At 36.4% G+C, this 15021-nt stretch overlaps 1 protein-coding gene across 2 annotated transcripts in view; it reads right to left on the minus strand.

The window, feature by feature from the left end:
* The window catches only part of LOC110064040 (guanine nucleotide-binding protein-like 3 homolog), a 39657-nt gene that overhangs the window by 4027 nt on the left and 20609 nt on the right, over window positions 1-15021 (minus strand). For both annotated transcript variants that reach the window (XM_089275971.1, XM_089275970.1), the window contains exons 9-20: window positions 14701-14764; window positions 14510-14613; window positions 13778-13922; window positions 11116-11140; window positions 10874-10936; window positions 8647-8758; window positions 4474-4539; window positions 4215-4302; window positions 3627-3681; window positions 2953-3052; window positions 2044-2080; window positions 798-883 (exon numbers count right to left, since the gene is read on the minus strand). In XM_089275971.1, the coding sequence (XP_089132097.1) occupies window positions 798-883; window positions 2044-2080; window positions 2953-3052; window positions 3627-3681; window positions 4215-4302; window positions 4474-4539; window positions 8647-8758; window positions 10874-10936; window positions 11116-11140; window positions 13778-13922; window positions 14510-14613; window positions 14701-14764 (945 nt within the window). The remainder of the gene's footprint in view (window positions 1-797; window positions 884-2043; window positions 2081-2952; window positions 3053-3626; window positions 3682-4214; window positions 4303-4473; window positions 4540-8646; window positions 8759-10873; window positions 10937-11115; window positions 11141-13777; window positions 13923-14509; window positions 14614-14700; window positions 14765-15021) is intronic.

Genomic DNA, 15021 nt, shown 5'->3' on the forward strand with positions numbered 1-15021 from the left:
GAGAATTTGGTTTTTCAATCTGTTGACCGAGATGTTAACACTGTGGAGAGAAAATAGCCGTTGATACCTGCTCGTCATCACTATCTTCCTTTATATAAATGGAACTAAATTGATGACCCATCCAATACCCGTTTAGCGTTCCTTTAACACAACCGCGTCTTTAATTGAGACCTTGAGTTCAAGTTCAGAATTTGTTGCCATCTCGACAATTCAGAAGGAGCTTGCCACGCATTGGCAACAAGAATGTCACCAAACAAAAGGTTTATTGGGCAATGCAATGGCTCTACACGGGCGCGGGCGTTATGAACCTTTATACATTGCTGAACTGTCCTCTGCACAACAACATGAAATAACCATAATCTGTGTTTGCGTTGAATAAGGTAGCTCTTGCCCGTTTCTATGGACTTGGTCAGTGAGTAACGCATATTTAAAATGTTATGACATTTATTTTTATTATTTTTTTACCCAATAACTGTTCAAAATACTAGCTTAGTATTTTTCTTTAAGTTACTATCGCTCTTAATTAAACAATGCTCTGTCAATAACTAGTACTGTTACTACTTATATTTCTTTTTATATTTATATCTATATTTTTTTTTCTACCTATTCTTTTCTTTATTTTCCCTACAACCTATTTAAAGCGTAATAATCCTTGTAACTATTCAGCTCGTTTAGTTCTTACTATTTTGAGTAGTTTTTTTTTTTTGCTTATTTAAGTTTAGTTTATTTTTTTTCCTGTATGATATTCTATGTATTAAGTAAAATAAAATGGTTGTTGTTGTTAACTATCAACATACCATATCTTCTTCCTCAATCTCCTCTGCGGCATCCACAGGACCACCAGCCTCAAGCACCATGGCATCCTCCATTTTATTCTGCAGACCTACCAAGTATAGTGTCTCAGTAATCATACTGGGTCACGCAAAAACGCTCTATTTATTTACACTGTCGATCCTAGCTATCAAATAAGTAAGGCTTGAGAGAATACTTTCAACACAAAAATTAGCGAAAGTAATGCACGACGTTTGTTCGACATCCCAACGATGTCGAAACGTGGTTTATTACTTTCGCTAATTTTTGCGTTGATTCTAGCTATCTTTCTATAATTAAGAACCGCTGCAAACAAGCCGAAAATTCAACACAATCTGTAATTGTGACATCATCTATACAGACAAGAGCCGTAGACCGTAGTTATTACACGTAATATGACGTCACCACAAAATCTTACCTGCGCTTTTGTTTAAAATACGCTTACAATAAATTTGCATTTAAGAACTACAAAATAGTGCTCGTGTTTCGATAATCTGTTGCAAACACGAAAAGGAGAATTTGAGAGTTTAGCTAAAGCTACGTCGCAGATGGTTTACCATACATGTTAAGTAATTTTAAACGCTAGCATCAGGTTATGGAACAAAATTTCTCAAACCCACAAATAATTGTTTGGATATCGGAACTAAATTAGCATAGATTTTTACGATTTTATTTCTCTGTTTTCTCGTTAGTATTTGTTTCGATTGAGAAGATATATCAAACACTCGAGACAGTGTTTCTTCGGCTATCCAAACACCTCAACTTTCGTCAAAAATACTCTGCTGAAACACAAGTGCCAACAACCCAATTTTCTCCGAATAGTAAATCTTTTAGTCCACATTTTCTATTTAATATGAAGTTTCAGTCGTGAAGTTACCTTATGTTACCTTAGAACAGGCGCTTTAGCGGGGCAGAGTACGAAGTGCGATACACTAGCGAGGAACCCGAGACCGAAGTTTTCGTAACTTCTTTTTCGCGTTCCGCGCTTGCCCTCGCGTTTCGCGGTCATGTGTTGCGCTCGTCTTCCGCCCCGCTAGACAACCTGTTGCACAGCTAAGTTATCTGAAATTCTCAAAATTAATTACACTTGAACTTTTTTCAAAAATAAGGAAATTGACACCAAAGATAATCATTCCTTTAAAACGCGAGATAAATAATAAAATGTGTTCATTCTTTGTGACAAATTCTTCATTTAAGATTTTAAATATCTAAATTAATCATCAGTTAATTCACCATGCAGTTCAGCGCGTTCATGCTGTTGAAGAGAGCCCTGGAAACGAAAAGAACAACATTCCTAATTAGGAAACTGGGTGATAAAACAGACTGTAAATACTTATATACCTACTGATGCGCTGACCATCGCCTCTCCGTGACGAGGATGCCACCTGTATTTATTGTAAATCTCCAGTATTTCAGTCTGTTTCAAAAATTCCAGAGACAACATGGCAGCTACTCAACCATGCTTGTGCGGGTAAACTTTCCTCTATCTGCCATCACTCCTCCATTTAGCCCCCTCCCTCTAAAAAGAACTTCTACACCTCTCCTCCAAGACTTCTCACTCTCATAAGCTGCCACCGCCGCCCCCCCCCCCCCCCCACCTCCCCACCTCGAGTAGGATAGAAAAGGAACAATTTATTTGTTCATGATAACTTTGTTCAAACAAAACAAGTATTTTGGTTCTTTCGTAAAGCCGTGCAGTTACTTACGGAAAGAACCTGGAATCGTGGATTATTAGTGCCAGTCGCTGAGAAGCAAGTTTAATGGGCGTGTTAGAGGCATACATAACCTGCGATCATACCCTCCCTCCCCCCCCCCCCCCCCAAAAAAAGAAACGCCTGATCGCAGGTTAAGGCATACATGACGAGGGACACATAATATCGTTATTTGTAAATGTTTAAGTCAATACAATTGGTCAATACTGGAGGCAGAGGCAAATAATTCATCTGCGAGAAACGTACAAAGCACGATCATATTTTGTGATAACTGAGTTCAATAATTATCTTGTTCCTTGACAAGTGACCTTTGTAGATGTAGCTTTCATTACATGCACGCTATTTCGATGTGCACTATTGTACATTAGGAAAGTATTATTTTAATTTGTAGCAAGTAATTTGTTAATTTAGGATTTAATAACTAACTCACCAGATCAAATTCCTTGCTCCACTTACTAACAATATCAGCTGATAGGTGGGTGGGTAGCTTGTGTTCTTCTGGTGGATGTGTGTAGAATACAATCTTTCCACTGTCAGAAATGGAAAATTTATATTTCATTCATTTCTACAAACAGAAACCCCTCATTACAGTTACTCCCTCAGTACTTCCCAATGTACGTCTCGCACAGAAAAATATTTTGCAAAAACACTGTTACACTATGCATGGAAGAAATCTAATGCACTTGCCATGATTGAGTTGCCTTTTAGACCCAGGGTCAACCTGTTGCGGTCTTGGACAAGAATGAACCCTGCTATCTCAAACTCCCAAGAGTAACTAAAAAACAAAGATTCAAGATGGCCGATGGTATATACGTGAAAGAAAGGCAAATGATCCGAGTTTGTGATAGTAAGGAGTTCAAGATAACGGAGTTCAAGATAATGATGTTTAACTACTTTACTCTCACAGAGCCTTTCTGTAAGGGTCATCACAACTGATATCACATTTTGAACTACCTGCGGTGGACTACCATCTCATCCAGGGGGAGTAGGTGCAACAGTGTTTGTTGCTTCATGCTACAGAAACCAACATCAACTCTGACAGGTTGGTTCAATTTAGTCTGAGTTCAGATTTTGGCTTTATACAGTATGTAACATATAACAAACCTATTCCAGTCTTTCAACACCATCTTTCCTGCAGCATTAACGTCAGGTATACCACCTACAATAAATTGTAATCAATTTACAACAATAGAGTAATATCCCTTAGATGAAAACAGAAACGAAAATGTAACATTTAGAAGCCTTGCATTTGGCTGATTTCCTTTGTTTCAATGACCATAAACTACCCTCTGATACTAAATGCCATGAGTTTTTATCTCTTGTTATATAACACTAAGAAAGTAAGATTTTATTTTATGGGGTAATGAATTTATGGCTAGGTGAGTTACGGCTGCAAATTGTAAGTCTTGATTGAATAACCCCAACAAAGGCTAACTACAAGAGCCAATACTACTATCCAATACTTGGTTGTTCAAAGTAGAATTACGATAGTCCAGTCCAAGATAAACATCAACTTTATTTTTTTTTTAAAGAACTTCATTTTAATTTTTTAAGCTCTTCATTAAAACTTGTCAAGAGAAATGCAAAAACATCGATGAACATGAAATTGTAGTCTTTGTTTAGTGTTATCAGCTTTTGAACAACAGAGTCCAGACTTGCAGAGTTCATTATTCCTTCGAACAAACAACTTACCTTTCTTTAATTTCCCAAGTCTTTTACCAAGATGTGCTAGAAACTCTTGTACATTAGCATAATCAGGAACAAGGTATTTTTCCATTACCTTAGTAACAGAAAAAAAAAAAAGTGGTAGAACATACTTCAGTTGGATAATAGCCACAATAAAAAAATAACAAATAAAAGACATTATTTTGATTTACAAATGTTATATATGTACAAATTTTGTTTTGTTTTTTCTTTTTTTATGTCTTAACTTTCATTTAATTTTATTTACCTGTTGTTTGTTACACCTTCTTAGGATAGCTTCAACTGCTGGAACTGGATCATCAATGCTCTCTATCTGAAATGAAATGAAATGAAAAGTACCTTACCATAACAGTGAATCGTTAGAAGCAACGTAAGCGTGTCAGAAGTGGAAAGAGCTTAACACTGTACGCATTACGTGCCTATGCAACATTCTTGGCCTGCAGTCTACAGAAGCGCTAAAACATGGTTCATACAAGTTTGATGACCTTTTACTCAAGGACTTTTCCAGGACTTTTCAAGGACTTTTAACAATGTTCAAGGAGTCCGTTTCCACAGGCACGATTATCACATTTTCTCCACAGATCACTCTAAAAAAACTGAATTTCCATTTCCACATGATACAAAAGCGAATGAGGATAACGTCACTGGCTGTTCACCTCCAATTCTACTGTTGTTTTCGTGCCTTTCACTTTTCATGTGCGATTTCAACGCAGACTCTCCCGTGTTTGAAATGTCGATCATTCGATCGCAGCATTTGCAGAAGGCTTTTTTCACTCAACCAGCCAGGTGTCTGGAAAACCCGAATAGCGAATATTCCCGAATAGTGTGAATAGTCTCAAATAGTGTGAATAGTGGTGAACAGTTGCGAAAAGTGAAGAATAGTCGTCAATAGTCACCGCTTTAGATCTAATGTCCTGTGTTAATTATTAATTATTCAAATAAGCAACAGAATTTCAGTGAATTTATTACCTTTTCTTCTCTGGACTCAGGCTAGGGCTATCCATCGCCAACATTAAGAAAACAGAAAACACAAGGATAACCTAATAAAGACGTATTTACGCTTTCGCAGCGGTTAAAACGGAAGTAATTACATTTAGAAACACCTTTTGTCCTGATAAGCGTCTGTGCTTTTTAGCGAGAAAATCCCATCCTACGTTGCTGCGAGGTTGACTGCGAGATACTGGGTACCCTATTTGCTACGATTTGCCACTATTTGCCTATTCGCACTGATTGAGACTATTCATACTATTCGCTATTCGCCCCCCCCCCCCCCCCCCCCCCCTATTCGGGACTATTCGTGGTTCGCGACTATTCGCTATTTGGGTTTTCCAGTCACCCCAACCAGCCTTTGTACTTGGAAAGTTTCCACTGTCGATTATAAAAGCAGTTTCCTCTTTGACCTTTTGAATTCATTTAAGATACAATAAACAGGACCAGAGTCGAATAAATTTCACACTTCAAGCTGCATTTCCCTTGTGGTTTTATTTGCTTAGAGGGGGCCCACACAATACACCTGGGATACTCCATTAAAGGTGCAGTTACTTAGATGCTTTGAATAAGAAACACTGAATTGTCCTACTATAAAAAGCTTTGCCATTTTGAGACGATAAATGAGTTTTTCAACTGATGTTAGATGTTAACGCAATCTTTTCAATCTTTTGATGCCAAAATGAACTTATTTTGCTGTATTCTCAAGTATTCAAGGACTTTTTCATAAATTTCAAGCACTACTACTTCAACTTCAAGGAGTTTTCAACGACCTAGCAGTTTTTCAAGGAGTATTCCAGGCCGTGCGAACCATGTAGAAGAGTGACGAGGAATATTCTACTCTCCCCGGATGGGTGGCTAGTTCTTTCACTGACTACATGTAATTCATTGAGCATCAGTAATATTCCTATTGGTTTTCCCTAATTATTGTACATTGAACTCGCTATCTCTTTTCTGATTGGCTGAAAGCGTACTATGAATTTTTGAGTTATTTTTTTGTAAAAAAAATACCTCTTAGTCGGCGCGTCGGGTATGTTATGGACGGGTCAATGGGTGAGTGAGTAAGTCAGTGAGTGAGTGAGTGAGTGAGTGAGTGAGAGATGTATGTATGTCACACCAATCAGATTGGATCTACTATGAACAGCCAATCAAATTTCTTGTTGTAAAGGTAAATGGTACGTGAGAAACACAAGGTATGTATAAACACAAGGACTTTGGTAATTGAAAAATAAAGAGTGACGTGTATGTTGCCGGTTTGTGATTTTTAGTCCGGTTTGGAGGGGAGTGTGACAGTTACATACGTACATTGGATTGTTTTAGAGTGCATAATTTTCAGTGTAATGGTGGCTAGTTATGAACGAGATGAGTCTTGAGTTTTGAAGCAGTTCATGAGTAGTAGGGAAATGGCACGAGATATTTTTATTTTTAATTACAAAGGGTAACTTGATACTTTTGTTTTTCACAAGGAGTTAATTCAATTAGAGGTCACGAATCGTCGGTTGTAGTTCTTAGGACATGTTTTAGAGGAGACGAAACAATTTAGATTTGAAGCAGTTCTAACGTTTACAATAGTAAGTGCAGGTAACGATTGTTTTGTTCTTATTGCATGCAAATATAACGAGATATTTTTATTTTTTAGTTACAATGGGTAATTTGACACTCTTGTTTTTCACAAGGTAGTAAATTCAATTAGAGCTGACGAATCGTCACCATTTGTTCCCACGAGATGTTTGCTATTTTTAGTTACAAATGGTAACTCGACACTTTTGTTTTTCATATGGGAGTAAAATTCAATTAGAGCTTACAAGTTATCGGCTATTGTTCCCAGGATATTAAACAAAAGAGAAGCTTTCATTTCTAGAGTGTTGTTACGTCTCTGCAGTAGCAGTTTAATATTTTTATTTGATGGGCATTTTATGACATTCTTTTCAGTCCGATATTTGTAAAGGTAAAAAGTATGAAAACTGTTCAAATGTTCTTTGCAGATTGTGTGGCACCAAGTTAAAGTGCAATTTAATTAAATCAGACTTTCAACGTGTCAGAGAGGTTTTTTCTCTTTCTTTCAAGTTTCGGTGAAGTAGTGTTGTTGCGTTGTGTTGTGTAAAAAGGGTAAACTTACGACTCGTATAAAATGCGAAAAGTTCTCTTAACTTGAGTATTTTTGAGCAAAAATTCCTCTTGGGGGCTGGAAGGGCTCCCGAGGGGGTACTCCCAGAAAAATTGGTTGGGGGTGTGCGGCCCGCTTCCCAAAACCCTTACCCTATTTATGACCAAAATCTGCGATATTCCTTACCCTATTTATGACCTGACCAAAAATTCGAAACCCTATTTACCACCTGACCCTTAAATCAAAAACCCTGTTTCAGACCTGCGTTATAATTAGCTCCCTAGTTCAAACCAATGTTAAATTGAAAAAGTGGCTTCTTCTTAAAGCATACCCATATCAAGGCTAGAGCGCAAAAACCGTACCCTATTTATGACCAAAATGACCAAAATCAGCTAAAATCGATACCCTATTTATGACCAAAACGGCTGAAAAACCATACCCTTCGGGGCCGCACAGACCTATATAGCCCATATAAGGAAGTCCCCCCCCCCCCCCCCCCCGAGGGAAGGGCTACGTGATCGGTGAGTGAGGGAGTTATGCATGTGCGCGTGTCACACCAATCACAGTGTGGGTTGTATCAAGTAACGAATAAAATTGCCTGTTAGAAAATAAGATGGTATCTACATTAATCTGGAGACGTGTCAGATTACTGTAGTTTGTTCAGTCAAACATTTTATGGCTTACTATTTAGTAATCTTACCATTACCGATGTAACATGGTATGTACATCATAAACTCCCAGTTTCTTTCTTGCTGTACATCGCAACCAAAAAAACTTGTCAAATCAACCAAATCATTACTGTAAACAGTTCCATGAATGCTCATATCTCCGAGACTTATAGTTCACAAAAAAATAACTCTTGCACGCCTTGCGTGCCTATGTTTGAAATCAGCGCATGTGACGTCATCTAGCAGTAGATTATACAATAATCATGTTTAGGACACACAAGGTCACGGGTAATCATGTCAGTGAAGAAGCAAAAACATGATTTCCTGGTTTTTTCGTTCAATGTCTAATGAAACAGTTATTAAACTCGGTTTTTGTGATATCCAGAATAATCAAGGTCTTGGTAAGGTTTATCAGCCTCAACCTTCCACTTCGGCTGACAACCCCTACCTCGATCTTGATTATTCTGGATATCACAAAACCTCATCCAATAAAATTGTTTATAATCTAACTAAGTGAGTTTGACAGTCCCAATTTATAGTGGTGGCCTTAGGTGGGAGAGAGGCTCTAACAAAGGAAAGGGTAATTATGAAGAAGAGTTCCCAAAACCGACTGTCAGCATGCAGCATCTTTAGTTATTATTATGATCTCATACTGTACCTTGACACAGTTGCGTAATATAACAGCTGAATCAGAGTTTCCACTGTCCATCACTATACCAGGACTATCTAGAAGTTTAACATGTTTATCCAGATGTACTTCCTGCATGCTCCTGGAAATTAATCCCACACAAATTAGTAAGATTGTGATGAAATTCCTGTTATTACATCAATACACTGTCAAGCTGAGATGATGAGAATTTATATTATATAATCATCAATTTGGGGATGATGTTTTGATGCACAACCAAATAATCAGAATTGAAATTAAAAGAATGCATGACTGTCAGTTAAGGGAATGTAAAGAATGATCAAACTTAGAACAAAACTCTGCAGAATCCACCTCACAAACAGTACATGTATCTGTTGTTTGTATCATATATAATTATATTTTTTTTTTGGGGGGGGGGGGCATGGTTTAAACCAATTCAAGTTTTAATTCTTTCATCTACAGTGCTTTCATTAGAAGCTGGCTACCACTGGAGCTGTAACAGCTGTGAGTCATTGAGTCACTGGCGACTTGGCTGTGTTTGTCGACAAAATCTTTAAAAATGTAACTCATAACATTTACAGCCTACTTATTTCTCAGTTCAAATAAACTGATAAAACATTTCTTACATTTGCCTTGACTGTTCATGTATATAAAAGCATACACATTGATCAAATACGATTGCAAATGCAAAACATTCAGCCATTTTCAACAGTATCATAATAAAACTTAACCTCGCTTTCAAACTATTACCACCTGGTCAATTGAGCAAAGCATGCTCCTGTACAGTCTGGAAAGACTGATTTCAAAGAAACCACATACCAGAACAGGTATTTGAATAAATTTATTTGATTTCGGAATTATTCTTTCATAAACCCATTGTGTTCTTCTTTGCTTACGAATGAATATTAATTGCAGAAAACAAAACGCTTCATTCCAATGATGAAATTTCGCCAATCAACCAACTGACTCTAACACTGTATCATCTGAAGTCGCAGATAAGACCTTGTCATCTTTGCAGTTTTTGGAAAGTCGTGAGCCACGCAAAGGGCTATAAATCAAAGAAATGAAAGACTTTATTTGTTCATTGTTTGGAAATTCATTCAACAAGCCTGTTCACAGTTTTTACACTTGCAGTTGTGAAGGAAGCCAACGTACTTTGGTAACCCAAACAGAGATGAATCGTTTACGAGCAGCGAGTGAAAAAGATCGGTTCCAGCATATATTCCTCATTGACTTTACAAACTTTGATGCCCAGAAAGCTGGAAATCGTATATCTGAGAGATTAAATTTCAAACTTTTCTAGGGGAGCATGCCCCAACCCCCTTATATATCCTTAGCTGCCTACTTTTATACTGGCAGATGTCTACTTCAAATCTTATTGAAAGCACTGCATCTAACAGTTATATCATAAAGAGAAAAAAAGGAAAATTTAAATCAAACTGGTTTGAAAAAACCACAACATATACAGTCAAACCTTTTCCCTACAGACACCTCCATAACGCAAACACCTCTATATTAAGAACAGTTAACTCAGTCCCAGCTTAACCAGAATTCATAGATCAATCTCTTCCTCTATAATACAGTCCCCTCTGTAATAGGGAAACCAAGATCTGCCCCTTTAGAGTTCATTAAAGAGGTAACTTCAAAAATCTTCTTAGGAATTAGCAACTTAACCAATGGCGTATAAACAAGAAAGAGCGGATTAAAGTAACTTTGATGCACAGGTCACTTGAATACATAATCAGTGTGTGTTTTGAACAGTGGTAGGTATGTAAGGTAAACTCTTCATTCAAGCCTTGTGTCCAATGGGTTGGCAAACTTATCTGTGGTTTCTGCTGCATGAAGAAACAACAAGTATTTCTTCTCCCTTGTGGATTGGACGGTAGTCCATCACAGGGTTACTGACCCAGCACGTAATTAGCTGTACCTATTTACACATCTGAGTGGAGAGAGGCCCAAGTGTCTTGTGTAAGGACACAACACTGTGACTAGCCAGGGCTTGATCCCAGACTGCTCAATCAATGGTCTACCATGTCGCACCAGTTTCAATGTACACACTTACTGCAACTACATCTAACAGATTGTTAATTAGACTTTCAACAAAATTAAGGAGAAAAAATAAAAGTTACCACAAGGTCTTGCCTGGGCATGCAAAGTGCTCTCTAATAAACTTAGGAGTATAATGTTTACTTGCTCACTTGAAATCAATCCTCACACTGCAATAAAATTTACTCACTTTGTAACTCCTGGAGTAGCCCCCACTGTACAGGCCTTGCACCTTTTTAAACTGTTTATGATGCTGGAAAACAACGTCAAAAGAACATTCATTAGACAAATGAATTCAAAAAGATATGTAATTGTTAAATTTCAATTACAAATGATGTAATGATAAATGTATAGAGAGTAAACCTAGCTACATGGTAACGTTGTAGTTATGATAATCCACTATTTGAGTGAAAAACAGTAACTGAATTTTACCTGCTTTTGCCAACATTGGGAAAACCTAAAAAAAATAATTTGTTTGATTAATTTGTTACAATGTTTTATGATACATTACACTTCTCACATGTACAACATTATGGTACTAAAATTACTTAGTATACTTTGTCCCACAACAGAAAAAAAAACATTAAAACACATAACAATAAGATTGTGTGTAACTGCGGTGATCAATCACATCTTCATATGTTTCTCTGCAGTTCAAATATATGGTCTTTCATATATTCACGTGAATATGATTTATCTTACTTTTGTTACATATTTACATTCCAGAACATTACTTACAATACATGTATACATGTATACTGTATTACAGTACATTACAATGTATTTCTTACTGCTATGTATTATATAAAAGTTCATTTCATGCTGTTCTGCCAATTTAATTAAGGAGAAGTAGTACTTATTCACATATTTTTCTCTTTTTACTGGAAATTACATAACATTAATTTTATAGTTTAAACAAGAAACAAGAAAAAGTGACTATTAGGAAACTATAATGTCAACTAAACAACCCGTTTTACTCTGAGTGAGTCTGACTGAGTATTCTGAATACCATTTTTCCATCTTGAAGAAATGCAGAAGTAAACGTGACTGCCTGAGATATGAAATGTTATATATCAGAGATCTTAAGGTGGTTTGGTACAGCTTTTTCTGGACCATACCTAGCATTTTCAATTGGCGTTTTACCAACCTACATCTACATCTACATCTACATTATGGGGGTCTTGCAAAGGGAGGCATGCTCCCATCACTGCAAGACATTAAATAAAAAAAATAATAAAAAGCAGGGTGGGTGTGGGGGGTAAAAAACCTTAAAAATATATAATAAAATATGTACATAATTTAAAAAGATTACTAAGAAAAGTTAATTAAGATTAAAAAATTGGAACCTAATTAAAATGTCATCATTCTAATCTAAGAGCGTTCTTGAATAATTGACTTTACCTTAACCTTCCCTTACTCTGATCAATGTGCAATCGATCGGGATTTTGTGACACAAGTTTTTTGTGTGTTTGAGCACCTACTTCATCCACAAATTTAAAAGTGTTCCAGTATATCAATGCTAATGAAACTTTGGAATAAAATTGTTCACACCATCAGGCATACATGGTTAACGTCTTGAAAAATCTATTGAGCCGTTTTTAAGATTTTCCAAAAAGCGTTTAAAATCAAAAATTGTTCTTAATTTATCATGGAAGTGATGTTGAGAAAAAGTCTTGTTCTAGAGATCAAGTTCAGCGACGCGCGACAAAGCACATCCTGAGGCTCCCTTTTTGCTGTGACGTTCCATACAAGACCAGGCTTCTGATGACCAACTTAATTCCACTATCCTTCTGGCACGAGTATTTGGACATTGTTTTCTTTTACAAAGCTGTAAATAATTTAATATATGTAAATAGTGATGCTCTACCGGTTGCTAGGCAACCGATCAGAATAACAAGATATTCTAGCAATAGCTCTGTCACTTATATACCTAAGAAATGCCGTACTCTCTCCTATCAACGCTCGTTTTTTGTCCGATGTGCTAGAATCTGGAACGTTTTGCCTGAAAGTCTTAAGGAACACAATCAAACACCCCTTGCTTTTAAGAGATCCTTACTAAAATATTATACAAATGCTGTAGATATTTTTGATCAAGAAGATATAAGGACGTGGTGGACAATTTGCCCAAAGTGCAATACCGCTAAGACCTTAACGCGCCCACCGCATTGCTGCTTTTAAGCTCCCTTTACTAGATTTAGATTTATATATATTGTATAATTTTGTCTCTTAATTATATCTAAGGGGGCCGCTGTAATTGGCTAAGCTGTAGCGGCTCCCCTGGCCATTTTGTTTTTTGTTTTTTGTTTTTTGTTTTTTGTTTTTTGTTTTTTGTTTTTTGTTTTTTGTTTTTTGTTTTTTGTTTTTTGTTTTTTCTTTATGTGTAATAGTAGGCCGAAGCTTAATAAATAAATAAATAAATAAATAAAATACAAATGAACAAAACTTTCATGGCTTCAAAACAAAACTTCAAGACACATTTTGGTGCCTTTTGGAGCAATTTCATTGAAATAGCATTCTTCTTTCAGTCCATTTAATTTCATTAAACATACAGAATTTTTTATTCTTGCATATTCCCCTAGCTACATTTTAATTTCAGAAATTCACATCGGATTTTCTGTAACAGATCTGGTTCATACAAAAATTCACGCTTTACCGATTGTCATATTTTTGGTTTATTGTTTCCATGGAAATATCGATAACCTTAAAAAACACATTCAACCAAACTTCAATCATTTCCAAAAGCTGGTGTAATTTGCACATCGATCAGAGTAAGGGAAGGTTGGTAAAACGCCAATTGAAAATGCTAGGTATGGTCCAGACAAAACTGAATCAAACCACCCTAAGCCAGTACTCAATACTCAGTCAGACTCAATCAGAGCAAAACTGTTTGTTTAATTAACATAGTTTCCTACATGTAATACTCACGTTTTCTTGTCACTTAACATGTTTGGCCATATAATGCAAAAACTAACCTACAAGTTTACTTGACAATGCCATCTGACAATGTTGAAACATTGTTTATTAATTTCGCTAATTTTTGTGCTGAAAAAATTGTGAATAACATACAAAAACATCTCAAATGATGTTAACATACCAACTATTCCAACAGTAATAGCTGTCTTGATATCCTTGTTACGACAATAATTGCCCAGGAGCTTGAGAAGCGTGTCCGCTCCTACACAAGCACTACTTGTTAGCAGGTCTGCTGAGGCTAATGATGAAGAAACTTTACTTTGATGCTGAAAAATATTAAGTAATGGTTTCATTAGATGTCTTGACAGCAATTTGCATTCAAACAGTTAAGTATATACACCTACATGTTTACATTTCTCAGTTTAAATCATACAACCAGACACTCTTGGGGTCAAAAAGTGTCCAGTTAAGTTTAATATATAGATTTAGCCAAGCCCATAAAATACTACTTCTTCTTTTCATTTTAAGGCCAGAAGCATAAATTTTATGTGTTTTGAATGGAAAAAGACCTTGAAAGCCTGTAAATCTCTGTAAGAGGCATACTTACTATAGTCTTATGTACATACTCACATGTACAGTATACTTACATTTACACATACAGTACAGTATGTACAGTGTGTGACTCAGACCACGACAAACTGAAAGTATCTGCTTACAGACAGGTAAATTCCACTGTATGTGTCACTTGGGTCACCAAATAATGGGGCATTAATGTTATAAGTTACTAGATATCACCATGGCAGGCTGAAAACTAAATCTCTCTGTCTGTATCTCTGAAGCTTACAGTTTGTAACAATATATCAATCGTTACAAGCAGAAAATAAACAAGATAAACAACTATTAATTCACTTACCAAATTCTGTTTCTGACTCTGTGTAGATGCCTTAAAAGCTATTGTTGGAAATTCATTGCGAAGATATTTTAACCACTGATCCACAATTTCCCTTGGAACAAGGTCTGAGATGAAATAATTTTTGTAACATTTAGAAATTTGTCATCAACTGAACAATTTGACAAAAATATGTTTTAATATTATAAACCCACCTATTTTATTCAAAATGAGAACTAATTTTTTGTTGACTCCTGATGATAGCACTGACTCTTCAACCTGTGAACAAGTATAGAAACAAAGCAGTCAGTGACATATCTAAGGGAGGGGTCCAGAGGAACTGCCCCACCATTCCTCCCCTCCCTCACCTTCCACTTTTGGGGAAAGCAAAAACCTATCTCCACTCTGGGTTCTCATTTTCAACACTATCCCCCCTTCCCTTGTTCCTTCCTCCCCCCATTGAGCAGCTCCAGTTTTATCACTGCATGTTACAGTTTGTTGGTGGTGTACTGCTTTTGAACAGAAAGTATATTTTG

The sequence above is a fragment of the Orbicella faveolata genome, unplaced genomic scaffold, assembly GCF_042242905.1.
Source record: "Orbicella faveolata isolate gen_17 unplaced genomic scaffold, um_ofav_v1 contig_4, whole genome shotgun sequence".
Classification (NCBI taxonomy): Eukaryota; Metazoa; Cnidaria; class Anthozoa; order Scleractinia; family Merulinidae; genus Orbicella; species Orbicella faveolata.